The 27334-nt window shown below is 42.2% G+C and overlaps 1 protein-coding gene across 2 annotated transcripts in view; it reads left to right on the plus strand.

Annotated features, from left to right (window-relative positions):
• Positions 1-623: 623 nt before the first annotated feature.
• Positions 624-27334, plus strand: part of RIC3 (RIC3 acetylcholine receptor chaperone) — an 86588-nt gene continuing 59877 nt past the window's right edge. The window contains exon 1 of one of the 2 annotated variants that reach the window (XM_051824364.2): positions 624-1057. In XM_051824364.2, coding sequence (XP_051680324.1) covers positions 934-1057 — 124 coding nt within the window. In that variant the 5' untranslated portion in view covers positions 624-933. The remainder of the gene's footprint in view (positions 1058-27334) is intronic. The other variant, XM_008265650.4, reaches the window with a different exon arrangement.

Here is a 27334-nt window from a genome sequence, read left to right on the forward strand (position 1 = left end):
CAGCCAAAATGAATCACTGACAATTTTCTGAACACACCAGGAAGCGTCCAGCTTTCTGTTCTTCTCTGGGATACCCTTCTAACCCTTCCTCCTTGTCTGCCTGGTACCTTATTGTGCTTCAAAAACGAACTCCGACCGCCTTTTCTAAGGCGCTTTTCCCGACGCCTGTATTGTCTTGTTTAGATAGCTACTTGTTGCCCTACAGGGGAACCCATCAGTCAGTCATCAGGAAGTTTTAAGAGGTGGAGATGGCATCAGCAATTTTCCAGGCAGTGGTAACAGGATGATCTCCTGAAGACAAGGTTTATGCTAGGGCAACAGCAAACCACCCAGTTTGGATGGAGTGCTGCAAAGACCAGAAGGCGCCGGGGCTCGAAGTCGCAGAATGGAGTCGATTGTTCTGAAGATAACAAAGTTATAGAACGGGAGTTAGTGAAAGGTCTTAAGTTGTGGAGAGAAAATTGGTCTCGTGATTTAGTATTATCACTTGTGGCTGCCGACAGAGACCAGATTCGAGGGGGCAGGAGCGGAAGCTGGAAGAAGGCGAGGTCATTGCGATAAAGAAGGAAATGGGTGGGGTGGGTGGTGAGCAGAGGCGGTCAGTACGGATGGAGAGAAGGGTGCAGCCACTGGAGTGAGGGGGAGCGGAATGCATGGGACTCGGTGGCGGGCGGCTGAGGGGAGTGAGAGGCAAGGCGGAGCTTCTACTTAGTGACAACGCGAGGGCGAGGGTTCCAGTTCCAAGGATTCGTCACCCCGCCGGGGGAGCGGGTCAGCTCGCTCGGCGGAGGCAGAGGCGCGGGCGCCTCGCGCACCTTGTCCCTCGCGCGACTCCGTCCGCGCAGCCCGCGGTTTGGTCGCGAGCGGCCGCCGCGCTAAGGTTCCGGTTCCGGCTCCGGCTGGAGTCTGCACCGTCGGCGACGGTGAGCAGCCATGGCGTACTCCACAGTGCAGAGAGTGGCCCTGGCCTCGGGTCTCGTCTTGGCTCTGTCGCTGTTGCTGCCCAAGGCGTTCCTGTCCCGTGGCAAGCGGCAGGAGCCGCCGCCGGCTCCCGAAGGTAAGAGCGGGCCTGCAGCTCTCGCTGTAGACGGATACCGAGAACGCTGGTTGAGGGAGGGCAGACTCTGGGCGTCCCTGATCCCCACCAAGGTACCCGGCAGACCGGCCGAGGAGGCGGCCGAGGCGGCGGGTGGGAGGACCCGAGCCCCACGGTTCTCGTGGCATCCGCGGGCGGCGGTTCAGCTCCTCCCGGGACGGGGTCGCTCCGGGGGTTCTGCGGCAGGAAGGGTCAGGAATGCACACCTGCCTGGGCACCCTTTAGGTAGTCGCGCGCCCGCCCACCCTGCAGGCTGGCAGCCCCGTTCTTCCTCCCCTCACTGGCGTCACTCATCTTGTCAACCGTCTGTTCACGTGCCTCGAGCCAGTAGACCTCCAGCGGGCTTTCCCTCGTTAGGGTTTGCCAGTGCTTTCTGTTAATTTGGAGAAATGACGTCAGTTGGAAGTGATGGTGTTAGCTCGTGTACTTTCAGCTGGGTTTGGGGCGCTCAATGCTTTAGGCTCTTTTTCATGCCTTTAGAAACATTACCTGAAGACTTTAATAAGCCAAGTTTCAGTGACTGAGCTGACAACGAACAAATTACTGCGTACCTCTTAATTAAGCAAGTATTTGTCTTGGAGGTTGACCACCTGTCAATCCTTTGTTACTGGTGTGGTGCTGTTTAAAAGCCCAGCCCCTTGTCTGCATTCCTGGGCTTTTACAGAATGAAGGTAGAGGTATGGGTGCTGAAGGCTGGGAGAAGGAGCAGAACTAGTCTCTGTAGGTCGGAAGTTTTACTGGTAACTTTCTCTTCTGAGTTGTTCCATTAACATCCTTGAGTCACGATTTTATGGGCTCTGAACGCTTCCACCATTGCTGAACCTGTTGACTGCTGGACAGCTCCCTGTGGACTGTGTAATCCATTGCCCTCTGATCTCTGCTCTGTAGTTCCATCCTCCCGAGCATCCTAGATTACATACACTATAAACGTGGAGCACCAGGCTTTAGGAGTGGAGAGCAGACTGGACACACAATTCTCGTTACAGAATTGCTTTGTAATCTTTATGCTTGTTAACACTATCCACCTGGAAGAGACTTTGAAAACATCTTTGCACATTTGTCATTTCTGTCTTATTGAAAAAATCTAAAGGCTTTCTTTTGTCTGCCTTGGAAGGAATAAATTCATGATGCTCTTGTACAGTGAAGATTCTTCTAAAACAGGTTTTTTTTTTTTTTTTTTTTTTTTTTTTTACTGAGTTGAATTCCCCTTATAGTGAATTATCTTAAACAAGCACTATTGAATGTGAGTGTGAGGTGCTCCTATCAGTGTTGAGGAGGGTATAGAGAGGAGAATAGATGTGGCTTCTCCCCTGAGAACTCAGATGCTGGTATTTAATGTTCTCAACTTTTAGGATCTTTGTCCTTTCTGATCTTTATTCCTGAAGTATTCTTACATTAGCTTCTTTCTTTCTATTCAAGTTTCAGCATAAGTGTAACCTATTCAGAGAGACTTTCCCTAATGACCCTAGCTAAAATAACTTTCCATTCTGTCACTCCCATTCCATCTTGTTTTCTTCACTGAATCCCTGTATAGTACAAAAGATCTTCAAAATCTCCATGGAAATGTGTATTGTGCAACCATCTTGTTTTATTTTCTTCATTGAATCACTGTGTAATACAGGATATCTTCAAAAATTCATGGAAAATGTGCATCATGCAAAAACTATGCACGAATTGCAATTTTTTTGCCTCAAAGTAAACTTATTTAATACCATTTTCCATGAGTTTTTGAGGTACTCTAGTGTGAAATCTTCTTTTTTTTGGTCTTCATCGTTAAGAATGCAAGCTGCATCAGGATAGGAACCTTTGTCTTTTTTTGTAACCAGTATTTTTTAGTGCCTGACATAATAATATATACTTTTACATGAATAAATTTAACTTATGAAGCTACAATATTGTGAATTCTCTTTCCATATTACAAATTACTGAAGTAGTATAATCTAGGCAAAATCTTTCTTTTTAATGTTTATTTGTTTTCATCTACTCGAAAGGCAAAGTGACACACAAACACAGAGGACTTCCATCTGCTAGTTCACTCTTCCAAAAGCTCACAAGTAGGGCTGGGCCAGGCAAAAGCCAAGAGCCTAGAAACCCATTTGGGTCTCCTGTGTGGGTGTCAGGAGCCTAAGTACTTGAGCCATCCTGTGCTGCATCTCAGAGTGTGCATTAGCAGGAAGCTGGATCTGAGGCACAGTATCTGGGACTCAAACCAGCACTCCTGTATGGAATGTGGGCATACCAGGTAGTGGCTTAAACCCCGCTGTGCTGCAATGCCTGTCCCCAAATCCCACCTGAATGATATATATCAGGAACCAAACTTTGCTAACATTTTAAAAGTAGTGAATTTTAGTAATTTTTGGGTTACATGCCCCTTTCCGAATCTGATGAAAGCTTTATATTTTTCTCTGTAGAAAAATGTACATGCTATTTGTACATACATCCAAAATTTGAATTTCAATTTGGAGAATTCACAGAACCTAGAAATTCTGCTTTAAAAAAGGGACAGCCTGATTATTTGAAAAATTCTTAAAATTTAATCACTATAGCATCCAGTTTTATCCACTGAGGTATGTGAAGTGAGCACAGTCCCCTTTCCACATGATAGCATTTAAAAATGTTTTTCAATTGTATGAGTTCATGAGGTACAGCGAGATACTTCAGTAAACACATACGTTGTGTACAGATCAAACCAGGGTAATTAACATTTCCTTCTTGTCACTTTGGAGCCTTCAAGTTCCTCTGTCTGTTCATAAAAATGATCATAGGTTATTTTTTTATTTTATTTATTTATTTTGGACGGGCAGAGTTAGAGACAGAGAGAAAGACCTTCTGTTGGTTTACTCCCCAAATAGCCGCCATGGCTGGCATGCTGCACTGATCCAAAGCCAGGAGCCAGGTGCTTCCTCCTGGTCTCCCATACAGGTGTAGGGCCCAACCACTTGGACCATCCTCCACTGCCCTCCTGGGCCACAGCAGAGAGCTGGACTGAAAGAGGAGCAACCGGGCAGAATCTGGCACCCCAACTGGGACTAGAACCCAGGGTGCCGGCGCCGCAGGTGGAGGATTAGCCTAGTGAGCCACGGCGCTGGCCTCATAGGTTATTTTGAACCATAGTTACCCCACTGTGCTGTAGAACACTAGAAATTATTCTGTCTTACTTTTTTTTTTTAAGATTTATTTATTTATTTGAAAGAGATACAGAGATGCAGAGGGAGAGAGGGAGGGAAGAAGAGAGGGAGAGAGGGAGGGAGGAAGAGAGGGAGAGAGGGGGAGAGGGGGAGAGGAGAGAGGGGGAGAGGGGGAGAGAGAGAAATATGTCAATCTACCATCTGCTGGTTCATTCCCCAGATGGCTGCAATGGCTAGAGCTGAGCCAGTCCGAAAACAGGAGCCAGGAGCTTCTTCCAGGTGTCCCATGTGGGTACAGGGGCCTAAGGACTGGGTCCATCTTCTGCTTTCCCAGGCCATAGCAGAGTGCTGTATTAAAAGCAGAGCAGCCGGGACTCAAACTGGCACCCATATGGGATGCTGGCACTGCAGGCGGAGGCTCTACCCGCTACACCACAGCACCAGCCCCTGTCTTACTCTTTTGGTACCTGTTACCCAATCTCCCTTTGCCTTTGTCCCTTCCCAACCTCTAGGAATCACTATTTTATATCCAGATTGACTTTTTTTTTTTTTAAAACTTTATCTATACTTTATTTTTAAGATTTTATTTATTTTATTTGAGAGAATTACAGACAGTGAGAGGGAGAGACAGAGAGAAAGGTCTTTGTTCTGTTGGTTCACTCTCCAAATGGCCGGAGCTGCACCGATCTGAAAACTGGAGCCAGGTGCTTCTTCCGGGTCTCCCACGAGGGTGCAGGGACCCAAGCACTTGGGTCATCTTCCACTGCTTTCCCAGGCCATAGCAGAGAGCTGGACTGGAAGTGGAGCAGCCAGGACTAGAACCGGCACCCATATGGGATGCCAGCGCTGCAAGTGGAGGATTAACCTCCTGTATCACAGTGCCAGCCCCCAGATTGACTTTGTTTTAACCTCTATGTATGAGACAGAACATGTAATAATTGTTTGTTTTCTAAGTCTGACTTGCTTCACTTAACATAATGTACTCTAGTTCCATCTATTTTGTTGTGATACCTTTCTTTTTATGGGTTAATACTCTGTTATGCATATATATATATATATATATATACACCACATTTTTGTTATCCAGTCATTCGTTGATGGGCATCTATATTGATTTTGTAGCTTATAGTGGATAGTGTATCAGTAAACATGGGAGTGCAGGTTCCTGTTTGATATGCTGATTTCATTTTCTTTGAATATATACTCAGAAGGGGGATAGCTAGATCATGTGGTAGACCTATTTTTATTTTTTTGAAAAATTTCATACTGTTTTCCATACTGGCTGTTATTAATTTGCATTCTACCAACAGTATATAAGAGTTCTCTCCTCTCCACACTTCAATTTCTTTCTTCAATGCTTTATAATTTTCTTTGTAGAGCTCTTATTATATGCTTAGTTAAATTTATTCCTAGATATTTTATTACTCTTGGTAGCTGTGTGAATAGGGCAGATTTTGATGTTTTTTTTTTTTTTTTACTGAATTTGTTATTAATGTATACAAATGCTATGGAATTTTGTGTGTTGATTTTGTGTCCTACAACTTTACTGAACTTGTTTATCAGTTCTAGTAATCTTTTGGTGGAGACTTGAGATTTGTCTGCATATTGAATCTTCTATATTATGGGATAATTTGACTTCCTATTTTTTAAAAAAATATATTTATTTGAAAGGCAGAGTTAGAGAGGGGGGGAGAGAGAGCAAGTGAGAGATCAATCCTCCATCTACTGGTTCATTCCACAATTGTCCTCAGAAGCCTGGGCTGGACCAGGCTGAAGCCAGGAGCCTGGAACTTCATCTGGATTTCCCACGTGGATGGCAGGAACCCAAATATTTTGGCCATCTTCTGCTTCTTTTCCCAGACACATTAGAAGGAAGCTGCATTGGAAATGGAGCAGCCAGAACTTATACTGGGGCCTGTATGGGATGCCAGCATTGCAAATGGACGCTTAACCTGCTGTACCAGAATTTCAGCCTTGATTTCCTCTTTTTTATTTATTTATTTATTTATTTAGTATTTATTTATTTATTTTGGACAGGCAGAATGGACAGTGAGAGAGAGAAAGAGAAAGGTCTTCCTTTTCCGTTGGTTCACCCCCCAGTGGCTGCTGGGGCTGGCGTGCTGTAGCCGGTGCACCGTGCTGATCCGAAGCCAGGAGCCAGGTGCTTCTCCTGGTCTGCCATGTGGGTGCAGGGCCTAAGCACTTGGGCCATCCTCCTCTGCACTCCCAGGCCACAGCAGAGAGCTGGACTGGAAGAGGAGCACCCGGGACAGAATCTGGCACCCCGACAGGGACTAGAACCTGGGGTGCCGGCGCCACAGGCGGAGGATTAACCTATTGAGCTGCGGCGCCGGTCGATTTCCTCTTTTTTAAAAAAAATATTTATTTATTCAAAAGGCAGAATGATAGAGAGTGGGGGAGAGAAAGATCTTCCATCTACTTGTTCTCTCCCCAAGTGATCATTACAGCTAGGCTAGGCCAGGCTAGGCTGAAGCCAAGAACTCCATCCATTCTCCCACATGAGTGGCATAGATCCAAGTACTTGGGCTGTCATCCTATTGCTTTTGGTGTAGCTGGGACTTGAACCAGTACTCTGGTATGGGATGCTGGATCACAAATGGCTAGATCACAAATGGCAGCTTAGTCCACTGTGCCACAATGCCAGCCCCTCCTCTTGCCTTTATCTGTGTGACTTTTATTTCTTTATCCTGTCTAATTGCTGTAGCTAAGACTTGCAGTATAAGGTTGAGAGGGAAGAGTAAGCGTACTAGCTCCAGCTCCTAGAGGAAATGCTTTCTGAATTTCCCCATTGAGAGTGATGTTTGCTGCAGGTTTATCATATGAAGCCTTTATTGTGTTGAAGCATTATGTTTCTTTTTTCTTTTTTTGCTTTCAAACTTTTATTTAATGAATATAAATTTCCAAAGTACAGCTTATGGATTACAATGGCTTCCCCCCCATAACGTCCCTCTCACCCGCAACCCTCCCCTTTCCCACTCCCTCTCCCTTTCTATTCACATCAAGATTCATTTTCGATTCTCTTTATATACAGAAGATCAGTTTAGCATACATTAAGTAAAGATTTCAACAGTTTGCTCCCACACAGAAACATAAAGTGAAAAATACTGTTTGAGTACTAGTTATAGCATTAAATCCCAATGTACAGCACACTAAGGACAGAGATCCTACATGAGGAGTAAGTGCACAGTGACTCCTGTTGTTGACTTAACAAATTGACACTCTTGTTTATGGCCTCAGTAATCAACCTAGGCTCTTGTCATGAGCTGCCAAGGCTATGGAAGCCCCCTGAGTTCACTGACTCTGATCATATTTAGACAAGGCCATGGTCAAAGTGAAAGTTCTCTCCTCCCTTCAGAGGAAGGTACCTCCTTCTTTGATGACCCATTCTTTCCACTGGGATCTCACTCGCAGAGATCTTGCATTTAGGTGTTTTTTTTTTTTTTCCCCAGAGTGTCTTGGCTTTCCATGCCTGAAATACTCTCATGGGCTTTTCAGCCATATCCAAATGCCTTAAGGGCTGATTCTGAGGCCAGAGTGCTGTTTAGGACATCTGCCATTCTATGGGTCTGCTGTGTATCTCACTTCCCATGTTGGATCATTCTCTCCCTTTTTGATTCTATCAGCTAGTATTTGCAGACACTATTTTTGTTTATGTGATCCCTTTGGTTCTTAGTCCTATCATTATGATCAATTGTGAACAGAAATTGATCACTGGGACTAGTGAGATGGCATTGATACATGCCACCTTGATGGGATTGAATTCGAATCCCCTGGTATGTTTCTAACTCTACCGTTTGAGGTAAGTCAGCTTGAGCATGTCCTGAATTGCACATCTCTTCCCTCTCTTATTCCCACTCATATTTAACAGTGATCACTTTTCAGTTAAGTTTCAGCACTTAAGAAGAATTGTGTATTGATTATAGTATTCAACCAAAGGTATTAAGTAGAACAAACAAAAAAAATACTAAGAGGGATAACATATTAAGTTGCTCATCAACAGTCAGGGTGAGGGCTGATCAAGTCACCGTTTCTCATAGTGTTCATTTCACTTTAACAGGTTTCCTTTTTGGTGCTCAGTTAGTTGTCACCTATCAAGGAGAACAAGTGGTATTTGTCCCTTTGGGATTGGCTTATTACACTCAGCATGATGTTTTCCAAATTCCTAACAGGGATCACTTTTCAGTTAAAATTTAAACACCTAAGAATAATTGTGTGTTAATTACAGAGTTCAACCAATGGTACTAGAACAAAAATTACTAAAATGGATAAAGTATTACATTGTACATCAACTGTCAGGACAAGAGCTGATCAAGTCACTGCATTATGTTTCTACACTTAGTTTGTTCAGAGTTTTAATCATGAGTAAATAGCGGATTTTATTGTGTGCTTTTTCTGAGTCTATTTAGATGATCATGTGATTTTTATCATTCATTTTGTTGACATGATATGTGTTTGTATTGCATATGTTGAACCATCTCTGCATTGCTGGGATAAATCCCGTAACTCACAGTGAATTAATTTTTGACATAATGTTGGGATTTGATTTATTAGTATTTTGTTGAATTTTTCCAATTGTGTTCATTATGGAGATTAGTTTGTAGGTTTCTGATGTTCTTTTTTGGTTTTGTTATCAGAGTGATAGTGATCTTCTAGAATGAGTTTGGAAGGATTCCTTCCTTTTCATTATTTCGAAATAGTTTGAGAAGAATTGGTGTGTGTTCTTTGTTAAAAGTTTAGTAGAGCTCATCTGTGAAGTCATCCAATCCTGGGGTTTTCTTTGTTGGGAAACTTTCTTACTTCTTAAGTCTCTTTCATCATTATTGGTTTATTCAGATTTTCTATGTCTTTATGGTTCAGCTTTGGTAGATCATATGTACCCATTTAATCTACATTTTCCAGTTTGTTGGCATATAGTTCATATTAGTCCAAGGATCCTTTGTATTTTGTGCTATCAGTTGTAATATCTGCATTTTCATCTCTGATTTTGAGTCTTTTCTTTCTTTTTTTTTTAATTAGGCTAGCTAAGTCTTTCAGGTTTGTTATCCTTTCAAAAAATCAACTCATTTATTTCATTTTATTTATTTCTACTTTGATCTTTGTTATTTCTTCTGCTAATTTGAGTTTTTTGTTTGTTTGTTTGTTTTTTTTTTTTGTTTTTTTTTTTTTTTTGCTTTTCTAATTCCTTGAGATGTATCAGGTCCTTTGCCTATTTCTTGACTAGGTTATTTTATGGTTGTTCAGTTTCTTGAGTTCTTTATAGATCCTGAAAGTTAATCCTTTATCAGTTGCATAATTTGCTAATATTTTCTCCCATTCTGTCAGTTGCCTCTTCACTTTGCTGAGAGTGTTTCTTTTGCAGCATAGAAGTCTGTCAGTTTGATGTAATCCCACTTGTTAATTTTGGGTTTGAATATCTGTGCTTCTGGGGTCCTTTCCAAGAAGTCTTTCCCTTTGCTAATGTGTTGTAGGATTTCCCCAATGTTCTCTGGTAATTTGATGGTATCACGTTGTAGAATTAGGTCTCTGATTCATTTTGAGTGGATTTCTATATAAGGTGTATGGTAGAGGTCATGTTTTATACTTCTGTATGTGGAGATCCGGTTTTCCCAGCAGCATTTGTTGAAGGGACTGTCTTGGCTCCAGGGGTCAATTTTTCCTCCTTTTCCAAAGATAAATTGGTGGTAGATGCCTGGATTAATTTCTGGGGTTTCTGTTCTGCTCCATTGATTTACATGTCTGTTTTTATGCCAGTACCAGTCTGTTTTGATTATAACTGCCTTGTAGTGTATCTTGAAATCTGGTATTGTGATGCCTTCAGCTTTGTTTTTATTAAGATTGCTTTAGCTATTCAGGATCTCTTGTGTTTCCATATGAATTGTAGCATCATTTTTTCTAATCTGAGAGAATGTTGTTGGAGTTTTGATTGGGATCACATTGACTATATAAATTGCTTTTGGTAGTGTGGACATTTTGATGATGTTGATTCTTCCAATCCATGAACATGGAAGATTTTTCCATTTTTTTAATGTCATCGTCTTTTTTTTTTTTTTTAATGTTTTGTAGTTCTCATTGTAGAGATCTTTGACATCCTTGGTTAAATTTATTTCAAGGTACTTGAAGTTTTTTGTAGCTATTGTGAATGGGATTGGTCTAAGAAGTTCTTTCTCAGCTATAGCATTGTCTGTGTATACAAAGGCTATTGATTTTTGTGTGTTGGTTTTATATCCTGCCACTTTACCAAATTTTTCTATGAGTTCCAATAGTCTTTTGGTGGAGTCTTTTGGATCCCCTATATATAGAATTATGTCATCTGCAAATAGGGATAGTTGTACTTTTTCCTTCCCAATTTGTATCCCTTTGATTTCCTTTTTTTTTTTTTTAAACCTAATAGCTCTGGCTAAACCTTCAAGAACTAAATTGAATAGTAGTGATGAGAGTGGGCATCCTTGTCTAGTTCTGGATCTTAGTGAGAATGCCTCCAGTTTTTTCCCCATTCAGTAGGATGCTGACTGTGGGTTTGTCATAAATTGCTTTGATTATGTTGAGGAGGGTTCCTTCTATACCCAGTTTGCATAAGGTTTTCATCATAAGAGGGTGTTGAATTGTGTCAAATGCTTTCTCTGCATTGATTGAGATAACCATATGGTTTTTGGTCTTCAGTTTGTTAATGTGGTATATTTATTGATTTTCAAATGTTGAGTAATCCTTGCATACCGGTGATAAATCCCACTTGGTCCAGGTAAATTATCTTTCTAATGTTTTGTTGGATTCGGTTGGCTAGTATTTTGAGGATTTTTGCATCTATGGTTTTCATGATGTTGGCCTATAGTTCACTTTTTCTGTTGTATGTTTTTCTGGTTTAGGAATTAAGATGATGCAGGCTTTATAGGAGTTTGGGAGGATTCCTCCCTTTCAATTGTTTTGAATGGCTTGAGGAGAATTGGAATTAGTTCTTTAAATGTCTGGTAGAATTCAGCAGTGAAGCCATCAGGACCTGGGTTTTTCTTTGTTGGAAGGGTCTTTGTTACTAATTCAGTCTCCATCTTGGTTATTGGTCTGTTTAGGTGTTCTATGTCTTTGTGACTCAATTTAGGATTATTGTATGTGTCCAGGAATCTATCCATTTCTTCTAGGTTTGCCAATTTATTTGCTTTTTTTGTTGTTGTAATTCCTGATGATTCTTTTTATGTCTGTGGTGTCTCTTGTTACATTTCCTTTTTCATCTCTGATTTTATTGATTTGGGTCTTCTCCCTGTTTTTCTTGGTTAGTTGGGACAATGGTATGTCAATTTGATTTTTTTTTCCAAAAAATCAGCTCTCATTTCATTGATTTTTTTTGTATATTTTTGGTTTCAATTTTGGTTTCTTCCTTAACTTTAATTATTTATTTCCTCCTACTAATTTGGGGTTTGGTTTGTTTTTTTTTTTTTTCCTAGGTCCTTGAGATGCATTGATAGTTCATTTATTTGGTGACTTTCTAGTTTCTTGATGTAGGCACTAATTGCTATATACTTCCCACTTTTTTTTTTAAAGACTTATTTATTTGTTTGAGAGGCAGAGTTATAGACAGAGAGAAAGAGACAGAGAGATATTCCATATACTGGTTCACTCCCCAAATGGGCACAATGGCTGGAGCAGAGCTGGTCTGAAGCCAGGAGCTTCCTCTGGGTCTCCCACATGGGTGCAGGGCCCCAAGCACTTGGGCCATCTTCCACTGCTTTCCCAAGCCATGACAGAGAGCTGCATCAAAAAAGGAGCAGCTGGGACTCAAACTAGTGCCCAAAAGGTAGAGACTTAACCTACTACGCCACAGCGCCCGCCCCTAAACTTCCCTCTTAACTTTGCTTTCACTGTATCCTATAAGTTTTTTTTTAAAGATTTATTTATTTATTTGAAAGAGTTACACAGAGAGGGGAGAGGGAAAAGGAGGGCAGAAGGTAGGGGGTTGGAGGGAGGTCTTCATCTGCTGGTTCACTCCGCAGTTGGCCACAGTGGCCGGAGCTGCACCGATCTGAAGCCAGGATCTCCCACGCAGGTGCAGGGGCCCATGGACTTGGGCCATCTTCTACTGCTTTTCTAGGCCATAGCGGAGCTGGACTGGAAGTGGAGCAGCTGGGACTTGAACTGGTGCCCACATGGTATGCTGGCACTATAGGTGGTGGCTTTACCTTCTGTGCCACAGCAGCAGCCCCCATTCCATAAGTTTTGATGTGGTGGATTGTCAACTTCATTTGATTCCAGAAAGTTTTTGTTTTCTCTTTTGATTTCTTCTACGACTCACTGTTCATTTAGGAGCATGTTGTTCAGTCTCCACGTGTTTGTGTATGTTCTTGAGATTCTTGAGTTGTTGGTTTCAAGCTTCATTCCATTGTGGTCAGAGAAGGTGCATGGTATGATCTTTATTTTTTTGAATTTGCTGAGACTTACTTTATGGCCTAGTGTATAGTCTATCTTAGAGAAGGTTCCGTGCACTGCTTAGAAGAATGTGTATTCTGCGGCCGGCGCCGCGGCTCACTAGGCTAATCCTCCGCCTAGCGGCGCTGGCACACCGGGTTCTAGTCCCGGTCAGGGCGCCGGATTCTGTCCCGGTTGCCCCTCTTCCAGGCCAGCCCTCTGCTGTGGCCAGGGAGTGCAGTGGAGGATTGGCCCAGGTGCTTGGGCCCTGCACCCCATGGGAGACCAGGAAAAGCACCTGGCTCCTGGCTCCTGCCATCGGATCAGCGCGGTGTGCCGGCTGCGGCGGCCATTGGAGGGTGAACCAACGGCAAAGGAAGACCTTTCTCTCTGTCTCTCTCTCACTGTCCACTCTGCCTGTCAAAAAAAAAAAAAATAAATAAAAAAGAAGTAGAATGTGTATTCTGCAACTGTGGGGTGAAAAGTTCTGTAAATATCAGTTAGGTACATTATGGACCATAATGTTGATTAGCTCTGTTGTTTCTTTGTTGATTTTCTGTCTGCTTGATCTATACATTGATGAATGTGGGGTGTTGAAGTCCCCCCTTACTCTTGAATTGTAATCTATGTCTCTCTTTAGATCCTTTAACATTTTTTAATAGCCAGGTACCCTGTAATTGGATGCATATGCATTTATTTTAGTCATGTTTTCCTGTTACATTGATCCCTTAATCATTACATAGTGCCCTTCTTTGTCTTTTTTATCAATTTTTGTGTTAGTCTATTTTGTCTGATATTAGGATGGCTACCACTTCCCTTTTTTCTTTCCATTAGTATGGAATAACTTTTCCCATCCTTTTACTTTCAGTCTGCATGTATCTTTGTTGGTGAAGTGTATTTCTTATAGGCAGCAAATACATGGGTCTTGTTTTTTTAATCCATTCTGCCAGTCTGTATCTTTTAACTGGAGAGTTTAAGCCATTTACATTTGAGGTAACTATTGGTAAATAACTACTTGGCCCTACCATTTTTCTATTAATATTCCTGTTGTTTATTTTGGGTTTCTTTTGTACTTTACTGGGGGATTTTCTGTCTTCACATTCTTTCATGATGATATCTGTCTTTGTGTTTCTGTGTGTATCACATCTTTCAGCATCTTTTGTAAGGCTGGATGAGTGGTGACAAATTCTTTCAATTTTTGTTATGGAAGGTCTTTATTTCACCTTCATTCATAAATGAGAGCTTTGCAGGGTACAGTATTCTTGGTTGACAGTTTTTTTTTTCTCTTAAGATTTGTATTATATCTTGCCATTGTCTTCTAGCCTGTAGGTTTCTGAAGAGAAAGTCAGCTGTGAATCTAATTGGAGGTCCTCTGAAAGTAATCTGGTATTTCTCTCATACACATTTTAGAATATTTTCTTTATGTTTTACTGTGGAGAGTTTGACTTCAGTGTGTCACGTGAAGATCTTTTCTGGTTGTGTCTATTGGGAGTTCTATGTACTTCCTGTACTTGGATGTTCCTTTCTTTCTCCAGTTTAGGGAAGTTTTCTGTAATTATTTCACTAAGTAGACCTTCTAGTCTCTTTTGTCTTGCCACAGCTTTTGACACTCCTAAGATCTGTATGTTGGGTCATTTGATAGTATCCCATAGATCTCCAACACTATTTTTAAGGTTTCTATTTTTTTTTTTTTTTTTGGTCTGACTGTAAAATTTCCAGAGATTTTTCTTTTAGCTTGGGTGTTATTTATTCTGCCTCACCAACTCTGTTGTTAAGGCTTTCCACTGCATTTTTTATTTGATCTGAATTATTCATTTCTAGTATTTTATTTTGATTTCTCTTTAAAATCTTAATTTAATGGGGAAAATCTTCATATCATATGGTTTTCTTTAATTCATGCATTTGCTTCTTATTACTTTTTAGTAATCTTATGATTAATTTTTTAAAAAGATTTATTTTATTTATTTGAAAGAGTTAGAGACAGAGAGAGGTCTTCCATCTGCTGGTTCACTTCCCAGATGGCTGCAGTGGCTAGGGCTGCGCTGATCCAAAGCCAGGAGCCAGGAGCTTCTTCCAGGTCTCCCACGTGGGTGCAGGGGCCCAAGAATTTGGGCCATCTTCTGCTGCCTTCCCATACCATAGCAGAGAGCTGGATCGGAAGAGGAGCAGCTGGGACTAGAACCGGTGCCCACATGGGATGCCGGCACTTCAGGCCAGGGCTTTAACCTGCTGTGCCACAGCGCCAGCTCCACGATTAATTTTTTGAATTCCATTTCCAGCGTTTCCTCAATCTCTTCCTCTTCACATTCTAATATTGAAATGCTGTGTTCCTTTGTTGGGGGGGGGGTGTCATAATGTCTTCCTTATTTTTGTTTCTCGAATTTCTGTATTTATTTTTAGGCATTTGTGAATTTTTTTTTCCTCTGATGGTTTTTATCTGTGAGCTTTTCCTCTGTGGCTTAGTGGAATTCACTCAGTGAATACCAAGAGGTGTGTGGGGTATGTGGCCAGAGAGCTCCGGCAGTGCTCCAGCATGGGGCAAGTATCCAGGATAATACCCAAACTGGGCATGGTAGCTCTCCTCCAGTAACTGGATGGAGAGAAATGGTCATCTCTGTTGGTGTGACCACCCCTTCTCCTCCAACCTGAGGAATGCCAAGGCATTAGTCCCCAGTATGTTCACCCTCATCCATACCACCATATGAACCAAACATATGATTTGTGCAGTCCTTCTTGTGAGCACAGTTCCTTCTGCTGTGAGCTGCTCTAGGCAACCAAGGAGCTCAGTGGTTGCTCAAAACCCAGCTATACCCTGCCTCCTTTAATGCAGTCACAGTGTTATCTCAGTCTCAACTCCCAGGGCTCTGCAGGTCAAGGAGTGCAAGTGGGGCCACTCTGCCTCGCGAGCCCATACTGTCCGAAGGGAGACTGAGGTGTGTGTTCCATCCTGCTGAATCGAGTCTGGTTCTCCCAAACAGATTCAAAGTCTGTAGGGGAACAAGAGTTTTTTTCCTCTGGTAAGATCTCTGGATCACAGGCATGTACAGTACCCACCAGCCACAGCCCCGCTTGCTTCACAATTGTGTTGGGCATGTAGGAGAGTCCCATGGGTGGCACTTCCCTTCTGCAAGGATGGCTCCCCCTCCCCACCCATTGCCAGATGGGTGCAGCTAGTGCAGTGGAGACTCTTGAACTGCTGCGGTTGCCCCTGCTGAGTGGGTGGAGGGTGGCCCCAGTAGTTGCTGGGTGCGTGCACAAGAGCTGGAGCAGCTGCTACCTGCTTCTGTCCAAAAATGGTGCCAGCCTTCCCACCACTGGCTGCAGATCACTATTGTAGGGGGAAGAAGGAGAGAGAGAGTGAGAGATACACTACTTTTTTTCCCCCACTCTGGATGAGCAGTTGCGCAGCTGCCCTGAGAGGTCTGGGCCGGATTCAGAAATGGTACAGTTCACTAAGCTCTCCCTCCAGCTCTATCAACAGCAGCATGGGCCCATGCAGTCCTAGCTCAGCTGGTTTGCCACAGTGGGTGCTTTTTCCCCCTGGTTTCAAGCTGCTGGGTTCTTTGTTTTGTTGCTCCTTTCTGCATCTTCCATGTCCGGGCTGTTTGTGCTGCTTTCGCGGGACCTCCCACTGCAGTTTCCCATGCATCTTTACCCTGAGAGTGCACTTTCTCCACTTTTTAAAAAAAATTTTATTCTTTATTTAGCTTATTCTAAATCAGACCACCCTGTCGCTATTCCGTCATCTTGGAACCCCCGACTTGGATGTTTTTAAAATTTGTTGCAGCCTACTATGTGGTATATCCCCAAGGTTGTTCCATATGCTGATGAAAAAAATATGTATTTTGCAGCTATTGGATGAAATTCTCTGTAAATGTATGTTAAATCTAGTTTACATTATAGTTTAATTCTGAGGGTTATTTTTTAAAAAAATATTTATTTATTTGAAATGCAAAGTTATAGAGAGAGGAGATACAAATGGCTGCAGTGACCAGGGCTGGGCTAGGCTGAAGCCAGGAGACTCCTTTGGGTCTCCCGTGTGGGTGCAGGGACCCAAGCACTCAGGCCATCTTTCACTGCTTTCCCAGGTACATAAGCAGGGAGCTAGACCAGAAGAGGAGCAACTGGGACACAAGTCGGCACCCATATGGGTTGCTGGCATTGAGGGGATGGCTTCACCCTCTGCACCACAGTGCTGTCCCCCTGAGGTTTCTTTGTCAATTTTTTTGTTTAGAGCATGTGTCTGCTGATGAAAATGAGGTGTTCAAGTATACCACTGTTATGGCATTGGAGTCTATTTCTCCCTTTGGGTATAATTATTTTTTTCCTACAAAATTGAATGTGTTCCAGCATATTAAGTGCAGATACATTTAAAAGCATTGTGTTGAATCAATCCGCTTGGTCATTATATAGTTACTTTTTAAACAGGTTTTGTTACTTTTTAAACAGGTTTTATCAGATTTTTTAAAAAAAATTTTAGCTTTTTTAAAGTTTTATGTATTTATTTGAGAGGTAGAGTTAAAGATAGAGAGAGGGAAAGACAGGGAGAGAGATCTTCCATCTGCTGATTGACTCACCAAATGACCACAATGACCAGGGCTAGGCCAGGCTGAAGCCCTGATTCAGGAGCTTCTTCCAGGTCTCCCTTGTGGATGCAGAGGCTCAAGTGCTTGGGCCATCTTCTACTGCTTTCTCAGGCCACAGCAGAGAGTGGGACAAGAACCGTTGCCCACATGGTATGCTGGCACCCCAGGTGGAGGCTTAACCTGTGCCACAGTGCCAGCCCCATAAAGTTTATTTTGTGTGATATAAATTTAGCTACTCTTGCTTGCTTGTGGTTTCCCGTTGTATAGAGTAACTTCTTCCATCATTTCATTTTTAATTTGTGTGATTTCACTTGTAAAGTGAATTTCTTATAGGCAGCGTTTTGGTTGGATCTTGTTTACTTTGATCCATTCAACTAGTTTATAAGATTCATTTTTTTTTCTCTGAAAAGCAGAGTTGCAGAGAGAGGTGGGAAGATAGAGAGGAGAGAGTTTTTGATCCACTGGTCCACTCCCTGAATGGCTGCAACAGCCAGGATTTGGCCAAGCTGAAGCCAGGAGTCAGGAGTTTCCTCCGAGTCTACCTTGGCTGCCATCTTCTGCCTTCCCAGGCACCCCAGCAGGGAGCCAGATCAGAAGTGGAGCATCTAGGACTTGACCTGGAGCCATAGGGGATGCCGGCATTTCAGGCAGTAGCTTAACCCATTACACCATAATGCCAGCTCCAAGTTTATATCTTTTATAAATAGGAATCTAGTCTATTTATATTTAAGGTTATTATTGATAAGCAGTGAATTAATCCTATCATTTAGAATATTTCTGTTTATTTTGAATATTCTCTGTTTATCTGTTATTGTTCATTTTTGTGGTTTGGTAATTTATTTTAAAGGTTTATTTGTTTATTTGAAAGAGTTACAGAGAAAGAAGGAGCAACAGAGAGAGAGATCTTCCATGTGCTGGTTCACTCCCCAAATGCCCACAATGACTGGGGCTAAGCGAGGCTGAAGCCAGGAGCTTCTTCCAGATCTCCCATGTGGGTACAGGGGCTCAGGATCCTGGACCATCTTCCACTGCTTTCCCAGGTGTATTAGCAGGGAACTGGATCAGAAGTGGAGAAGCCTGGACTCAAACTGGTGCCCATATAGGATACTGGTGCTGTAGGCCAAGGCTTAACCCACTGTGCCACAGCTCTGGCCCCTTGGTAATTGATTGATAAGAGTTGATTCTTTTTTGTTTGCCTTTTGTATATCTGCTGTTGTAGTGGGCTCTATACTTTCATATGTTTTCATGATGATAGTTATTTTTCTTCCACTTTTGTATGTAGGAAACCCCTAAATATCTTTTGTAAGGCTGGTCAAGTAATTTGCTTGTGTTGGAACCTCTTTATTTCTCCCTCATTTATTAAGGCTGGCTTTGCTGGGAATAGTATTTTTGGTTGATGTTTCTTTTTCTCTCAGAACTTGGAATATTTCATTCTGTTCCCTATTGGCCTGTAAAGTTTCTATTGAAAAATTTCTGCTTGTCTATTGGGGTTTTTAATACATGTGAATTGGTGCTTTTCTCTTACAGATTTTGGAATTCTCTCTTTGGATTATACTTTTGAGAGTTTTTGTTACAGTAAAGCTCTTTTCTGGTCTTTTCTGTCTGGGATCCTGTAGACTTTTTGTATTTGGATGTATCTATCTTAAGATTGGGGAGTTTTCAGCTATTAATTTCAGTTACTAATTGATTAAGGTGTTTTTTTTTTTTTTTTTTGACAGGCAGAGTGGACAGTGAGAGAGACAGAGAGAAAGGTCTTCCTTTGCCGTTGGTTCACCCTCCAATGGCCGCCGCGGCCGGCGCGCTGCGGCCAGCGCACCGCGCTGATCCGATGGCAGGAGCCAGGAGCCAGGTGCTTTTCCTGGTCTCCCATGGGGTGCAGGGCCCAAGCACCTGGGCCAATCCTCCACTGCACTCCCTGGCCACAGCAGAGAGCTGGCCTGGAAGAGGGGCAACCGGGACAGAATCCGGCGCCCCAACCGGGACTAGAACCCGGTGTGCTGGCGCCGCTAGGCGGAGGATTAGCCTAGTGAGCCGCGGCGCCAGCCCTGATTAAGTTTTTTGTACTTTTTTAGGAATTATCAGAATTCTGATATTTGATCATTTAATGGTGTGTTACAGATCTTGGAAGCTGTCCTCTAATTTTTTATTTTCTTTCTTTCCTCTGCCTTTTCTTGGTGACTTGGATAGCTGATAAACTCTGTCTTCAAGTTCAGATGTTCTTTCTTCTTCATTTAGTCTGTTGGGGCTTTTTTGATATATTGAGTTCTTCATTTCCAAGATTATTTTTGTTTTTTTTAATCTCTGCAGAATTTTTCATTCATTATGCGTTGTTTTCCTGAATTCATTAAACTATTCTCTTGTATCTTGAATATCTTTATAATCATTCTTTTGGATTCTTTAATAGGCATTTCCTGAATCTTTTTTAAAAAAGATCTTTATATTAATTGAAAGGCAGAGAGATATTGAAAGACTTTCCATCTGCTGGTTCACTCCCCAAGTGGCCACAACAGCCAGGGCTGGGCCAGGCCAAAGCCAGGAGCCAGGAGCTGTACCTGGGTCCCTCACATGGGTGCAGGAGCCCCAGCACTTGGACTGCTGCTTTCCCAGGCACATTAGCAGGGACTGTACCAGAAGTGAAGTAACCAGGACTTGGACCAGTGCCATATGGGATGCTGGCACTGCAGGTAGCAGCTTATGTGCTGCACCACAGTGCCGGCCCCCCTCAATCTCTTTAATTGGTCTGTTACTAAAACATCATTGTGTTCATTTGGAGATGTCATATAACCTTGCTTTTACATATTTATTGTGTCCCTGCATTGATATTGGTACATCTGGTGGATTAGTTGTATTATTATTATTTTTTTTTGACAGGCAGAGTGGACAGTGAGAGAGAGACAGAGAGAAAGGTCTTCCTTTGCCGTTGGTTCACCCTCCAATGGCCGCTGCGGCTGGCGCGCTGCGACCGGCGCACCGCGCTGATCCGATGGCAGGAGCCAGGAGCCAGGTGCTTTTCCTGGTCTCCCATGGGGTGCAGGGCCCAAGCACCTGGGCCAATCCTCCACTGCACTCCCTGGCCACAGCAGAGGGCTGGCCTGGAAGAGGGGCAACCGGGACAGAATCCAGCGCCCCGACCGGGACTAGAACCCGGTGTGCCAGCGCCGCTAGGTGGAGGATTAGCCTAGTGAGCCGCGGCGCCGGCCCTAGTTGTATTATTTTTAAAGGGTGGCTTTCATGGTGAAGACTTTTTCCTAAAGATGTGTCTTTGGGTGTTAGCTTGGTATCCTATTTTGGCTTTAGTTCCAGTTGGGTGCTGTAATTGATGGCAGTGATGATGGAGATCTGGGATGTTTTCAGTCTCAGAGGGGATGTGTGGATCTGGCAGTGGCTCCAAGGGCAGGGGTGCAGGAGCACTGGTCTGTAGTACTGGTACAGTACTAGGTGCAAACAGTGACCTGAAGTAGCAAGAGCAGAGTTGTGGGAGGTCCAGACCACGTACTGGCCGGTACTAGGTCCTGGAAGCAGCTTGAGGCTGCAGGGATGGATCTGTAACCCCTTCAGCAACCTAGTGACCTAGCCTAGGGTCACAAGAGTGCTGCTGGCAGGCATTTTGTGTGAAGGTTCCATGGTCTCAGTGGTGGCCCATGGCCAGAATTGCATGAGCAGTGGCACATGGTCCCAATGGGGGCGATGTGGGTCAGAGTAAAAGTCCATGGCAACAGGGGTTAGTGCTGGAGTTGTAGAAGCATGGTCAGGAGTCCTGGCAAGGTCCCACAGGGCCCACAGTGGTGGAGCCAGGGCCATAAGAGCTTTTGCCAGATGGAAAGCCACGACACTGTGGCAAAAAATATCCTACATGAAGGATCTTGGTGGGTGAGACCCCAGTGGAAAGAAGTGTTCATCAAAGAAGGAGGTATTTTTCTCTGAAGGGAAGAGAGAACTTCCACTTTGTTTATGACCTTATCTAAATACTGATGGAATTTGTGGCTTCAAAAGGTTTCCATAGCCTAGGCAGCTCATGTCAAGAGCCTTGGGTGGTCACTGACATCATACATAAGAGTGTTAATTATTAAATTAACAATAAGGGTCACTGTGCACTAACTTCCCATGCAGGACCTCTGTCCTCAAAGAGTTGTATTATAATTATGTCTAAGTGCTCCCAAAAGATGTATCATTCTTGAGTGCTTCTTTAAAGGTAATTAAGTTGCTCAAAAAAAGTGAAATTAAATTCAAGATGCAATGACTTTCAACAGCCTTTGTCTCTACTGTTGAGGAACAGTTTTGTTTTGTGCAAGTTGTTGAACTCTTTAGTTAGTATAGAACCGGTCTTCTGTGTATAAAGTTAATTGAAAATGGATCTTAGTGGAGAATGGCATTGGGAATGGGAGAGGGAGGAGGAGGAGGGGTGGGCACCAGTGCGTGGGAGGGCAGGTATGGTGGGAAGAATCACTATATTCCTAAAGAACCACTATATTCCTAAAGTTATACTTATGAAATGCATGAAGTCTGTATTCCTTCAATAAAAGGTTTCTTTGGGGAGAAGAATTAAAAAGTTTTACCAGTGGATTTGTGTGGGTCCTAGAAGTGGCAGACAGTACCCCCAATGCTTTGAGCCTCAAGTCAGAAGGGGCAAGCACCTCTGCTTCTAGGGCCAATGGGGCAGGATCCCTCTGCCCTTCTAAACGCCTGCCTTGTGCCTTGTGGAGCAGAGTGCTGCATAATCTAGGGTGCTGAAGTTACAGTTGGTCTGCTGGGTCCAGTTGTGTTTGTGAGGCTGCAGTCTTTTTCTTGTGAGTGTAATGGAATGTTTGGTGATATGCAGACAGTTCTGTTCTTAGGGTAGTTAGTAAGGATTTTGACCATGACTCCTTTCTCATCATAGTGGTACATTGCTACAGCCTGTGCTCTGTGGATTATGGCAGGGGTCTGGGTGGAAGGGAGATCGTAGAGCAAAGCTACTATGGGCACTGCAGATAACTCATCCCAGGCCTGTGATGACTGGATCCCTCCTGCGGCTAGGATTGCCATTGTAAGGTGTCTGTGGTGATGGGCTTTGCTGAGGCTCTCCCACTGACCCTTCCCCCTGCAGTGGGGTGGGGATTGCAGTTGTTCCTGTCTGAATGCTGCCAGCCTGGCTGTCCATGTCCTACATGGTCCCCACGTCTCCCTTTCTGAGTTCAGTGTTCCCCCTTGGGAACTCATCTTGCAGTGCAGCTCTTTATTTGTGGTTTTGGTTATTTTATGTGTAAGAGTCAAACACTGGGCACCTCTATATGACCATCTTGTGTGACAGCTTTGAGATAGCGTTTTTTCCCCAGATGTTACTTATTTGAAAGGCCGAATTTTGTGTGAGTGAGTGAGTGAGAAAAAGCTTCAATCTTCTGTTTTATTCTCCAAATGGCTACAAAGTCCAGGGCTGGGCCTGGCATAAGTCAGGAGCCTAAAACTCCATCCGTGTCTTCCATGTGGATGGCAGGGGTCCAAGCACTTGAAGTCTGCAGCCGCTTTCCCAGGTGCATTAGCAGGGAGCTGGATCCAATGAAGTGTATCTGGGACTTGAACTGATACTCATATGGAATGCTGGCGTTATAGGTAGCAGCTTAGCACACTGAGCCATAATGCGAGCCCAATGTCACAATTTTCTCGATCTAATTCACATCCCATAAAGTTTTCCCAATTATAGTGTATAATTCAGCAGTTTTTAATGTAGTTAGAGTTGTGCAACTGCCATCACAGTTTTAGTTATTTCATCACCCTTTAAAGAAATCCCTGTATCATTACTGCCTAAATTGCCCCCTCTAGCCCTAGGCAACAATGTACTTTGTGTTTCTTTAGATTTGCCTATTTCGGACATTTTATATAAATGGAGTCATACAGTATGTGATATTTTATGACCAACTTATTTCACTTACTATAATGTTTTTAAAGTTCATCTGAATTGTAATATGTATCAGTAGTTCATTCCTTTCTGTGGATGAATAATATTCCATTGTGTAGATATATATGCATTTTATTTATCCATTCATCAGTTGATGGGCATTTGGATAGTTTTATCTGTTAGCTACTATGAATAAGAATGCTATTAAATTTTGTATACAAATTATTGTGTGAACTTACGTTTTCATTTTTCTTGGGTGCGTATGCTTGGATAATGTGTATATTCCATTGGAACAATGTTAGAATATCTGGATTGTGTGGTCACTCTGGGTTTATCCTTGTGTGGCACTGTCAGACTGTTTTTCAAAGCAGCTGTACCATTTTACATTCTCTTGGGCGATGCATGTAAACTCTAGTTTCTCCATGTCTATCCGACACTTATTATCTGTCTTCTTTTTAAAATATTTACTCATCATAATAGCAGAGAGAGAAATAGAGAGAGTAAGAGAGAATGAGAATGAATATCTTCCATCTGCTGGTTCACTCTCCAGATGCCTGCAGCAGTCAGAGCTAAGCCAGGCCAAAGCTAGCATCCAGGAACTCCATGCGGGTCTCCCTCTTACAGGACAGGAATCTAAGTACTTAGACCATGATTCCATGCCTCCCAGGCACATTAGCAGAAAACTGGACCTGAAGCATAAAGTAGCCAGAACTCAACCTGCACTGTGATGTGGGAAGAGAACAGCTTAACCTGCTGCTCCACAATACTCACACCCTTCTGAGATTTTACTTGCATTTCCTTGATGGCTAATAACATTGAGCATCCTTTCATGAGTTTCTGTGTTTTGTATGCTTCTTGGGAGAAATGTCTAATCAGGTCCTTTACCCAATTTTAATTTTTAAAAGTCCATTATCAGATTATGATATGCAAATACTTTGTTCTGTTCAGTGGGTTGTCATCATTTTCTTGATATCCTTTGAAGAAGGAAAGTTTTAAATTTTAATGAAGTTTAATTTTTCTTTTGTTTCTCCTTTTAATGTCATATCTCAGATAAACCATTGCCAAATCCAAGATCATGAAGCTATATGCCTATATTTTCAAGTTTACAGTTTTTGTTTCTGAAATTCTTTTATCCTTTTGCATTAATTTTTGCATATAATGTGAGGTAGGAATCGGTTTCATATGGATACACAGATGCCTCAGCATCGTTTGTTGAAAAGACTATTTTCCTGATGCGTTGTTTTGGTCCTCTTGACTATAAATGTAAGACTTTAATTCTGGGCTTTCATTTCTATTTCCTTGATCTACACACTTACACCAGAACCACACTGTCTTGATTACTGTAGCTTTGTAGTGAGCTTTGAAATCATCATGTATAAGTGTTCCCACTTTATTCTTGTTTTTTCAAAATTGTTTTGGCTGTTCTGGGTGCTGTGACCCAGCATTTCAAAATGAGTTTTAGGATCATCTTGTGAGTTGTTACAAAGACAATAACAAAACAGTCAACTGGGATTTTTGATAAGTTTTATGTTGAATCAGTCTGAGAAGTATTATCCTCTTATCAGTATTGCACCTTTTGAATCTATGAATTGAAGATTTCTTTTATGTCTTTACTTGCTTTTAAAGAAGTTTGTCATTTTTGGTATGCAAGTCTTACTTTGTCAAATATATTCTCTAAGTATTATATTCTTTTGATACTGTTTTAAATTGAATTATTTTCATGTTATTCCTTGCTAGTAAAAGTACAATTGATTTTTGTATATTTATATTGTATCTTGCCACCTTTCTGAACTTGTTTATTCATTCTGACACATGATTGTGTTGCCTGCAGACAGAGATAGTCTCACTTCTCTTTCTCTCTCTTTGAATCCACATGCCTTCTATTTGTAACTGCTCTGCTGGACCCTCCAGTACAATGTTGACTAGAAGTGGTTGTTGGGGACCGGTGCCGTGGCTCACTTGGTTAATCCTCTGCCTGTGGTGCCAGCATCCCATGTGGGCGCAGGGTTTGAGTCCCAGTTGCTCCTCTTCCAGTCCAGCTCTCTGCTGTGGCCCAGGAGGGCAGTGGAGGATGGCCCAAGTGGTTGGGCCCTGCACCTGCATGGGAGACCAGGAAGAAGCACCTGGCTCCTGGCTTCGAATCAGTGCAGCGCTGGCTGTAGCAGCCATTTGGGGAGTGAACCAACGGAAGGAAGACCTTTGTCTCTCTCTCTCTCTCACTGTCTATATCTCTTACCTGTCAAATAAAAAAAAAATTTCAGTTATAGAAGTGGTTCTTGATCTTAAAAGGAAAACTTTCTTTTTTTAAGGAAATAATTGAGATGTAAAGATTTATTTATTTATTTGAAAGGCAGAATTACAGGCAGAAAATGAGACAGGCAGACACAGACAGACAGACACACCCATTTTCTACCTGCTGGTTCACTCCCCAGATGATGGTAGTGGCAGGGTTGAGGCAGGCCAAAGCCAGAGGCTGGAACTCCATCTGGGTCTTTCACATAGGAGGCAGGGGCCCAAGTACTTGGGCCATCTTCCACTTCCTTCCCAGGCACATTAGCAGGGAGCTGCTCAGAAGTGGAGCAGCTGAGATTTGCCTGGACACTCATATGGGATGCTGGCATTGCAGACAGTGGCTTAACCTTTACCACAATGCTAGCCCTGGAGGAGGACTTTCATACCATTAAGTATAATGTTATGGGAGGGTGGGGGTTATATAATTTATCAGACTGATTCCTTTCTTTTCACAGTTTGTTGAGTACTTGTTTTTTTATCATTAGGGGGTTTTGAATTTTGTCAGAAAGCTTTTCTGCATCTGTTGAGAAGTCATTGTGGTTTTTGTCTTTGATTCTATTGATATGTCATATTACATTAATTGATTTTTAGGTATTAAGCCAACTTTATATTCCTTGGCTAAATTGAAGAGGCAGGCAACTCTTAAGTGTTTTCCCCCTGAATTATCCGTATAAAGAAGGGCTTTCTAGATATGGGAAACACTGAACAACCAAAAAACAAAACAAAACAAAAAAAACAAAAAAACAAAACAAAACTCTAGAACCTTGAAATAGCCTTACAGTATTGAGAGATGAGACCAGAGAGGTTGTCAGCGGACAAATTGTAAAGACTTTCTTGGGCATAGTTATGAGTTAGATTTTATTCTCAAGGCAGAGGAGGCCATCATACTTTGCAAGTAAAAAATTCCAGTGCAATTTTAGAAAGGAAACCCTAGTGGCAGTGTAGAAAGCTGCACTGTGCTTTATTTTTTATTTTCTTAAAAATTTTTTATTGAAGTAGAGTGAACATACTTCATATCTTTTGTATATATGATTTAGGAGCATAGTGATACTTCCCACCCACCCTTCCCTCCTGCCCATGCTCCCACCCTCACTCACTCCTTCCTTTCTTATTCTTTTTACAATGACATGCTTTCAGGTTATTTAACCCTCTACTAAGGAAAGAATTCAACAAATAGACAAAAATACTGCTCCTCAACAGTAGAGACAAGAGCCGTGAATGATAATAAATTTTCCAAATGTCAATTTTGCTCATATACATGACATTTTTTGTATTCCATTAGTTACCACAGATCAGAGAAAACATATGGTATTTGTCTTTTGGGGACTGGCTTATTTCACTAAATATAATGGTTTCCAATTGCATCCTTTTTTTTTTTTTGCAGAAGACAGGGTTTCTTCTTTTTTATGGCTGAGTAGTTGAGTAGTATTCCATAGTGTTTATCTACCACTTTAGTCATCAGTTGATGGATATCTGAGTTGGTTGTATATCTTAGCTATTGTTAATTGAGCTGAAATAAACATGGGTATACAGATATGGCTTTCATTTGCTGATTTCATTTCATTGGGATAAATTGCCAGGAGTGTGATGGCTGGGTCATATGCTAGATCTATTTTCAGACTTCTGAGGAATCTCCATACTGTCTTCCACAATGGCTGTATTAGTTTGTATTTCTACCAACAGTGGATTAGTGTACCTTTTCCCCACATCCTCACTGGCATTTGTTATTCTTTAATTTTTGTGTGATAGCCATTCTGAGTGAGGTGACACGTCATTATCATTTTTATTTGCATTTCCCTGATACCTAGTGATCCTGAACATTTCTTCATGTATCTGAGGGCGTTTGGATTTCTTCTTTTGAAATGCCTGTTCAGTTTCTTTGCTTATTTCTTTTTTTTTTTATTTTTTATTTATTTATTTATTTATTTTGACAGGCAGAGTG

This window comes from Oryctolagus cuniculus, chromosome 1 (genome assembly GCF_964237555.1).
Source record: "Oryctolagus cuniculus chromosome 1, mOryCun1.1, whole genome shotgun sequence".
NCBI classification, from domain to species: domain Eukaryota; kingdom Metazoa; phylum Chordata; class Mammalia; order Lagomorpha; family Leporidae; genus Oryctolagus; species Oryctolagus cuniculus.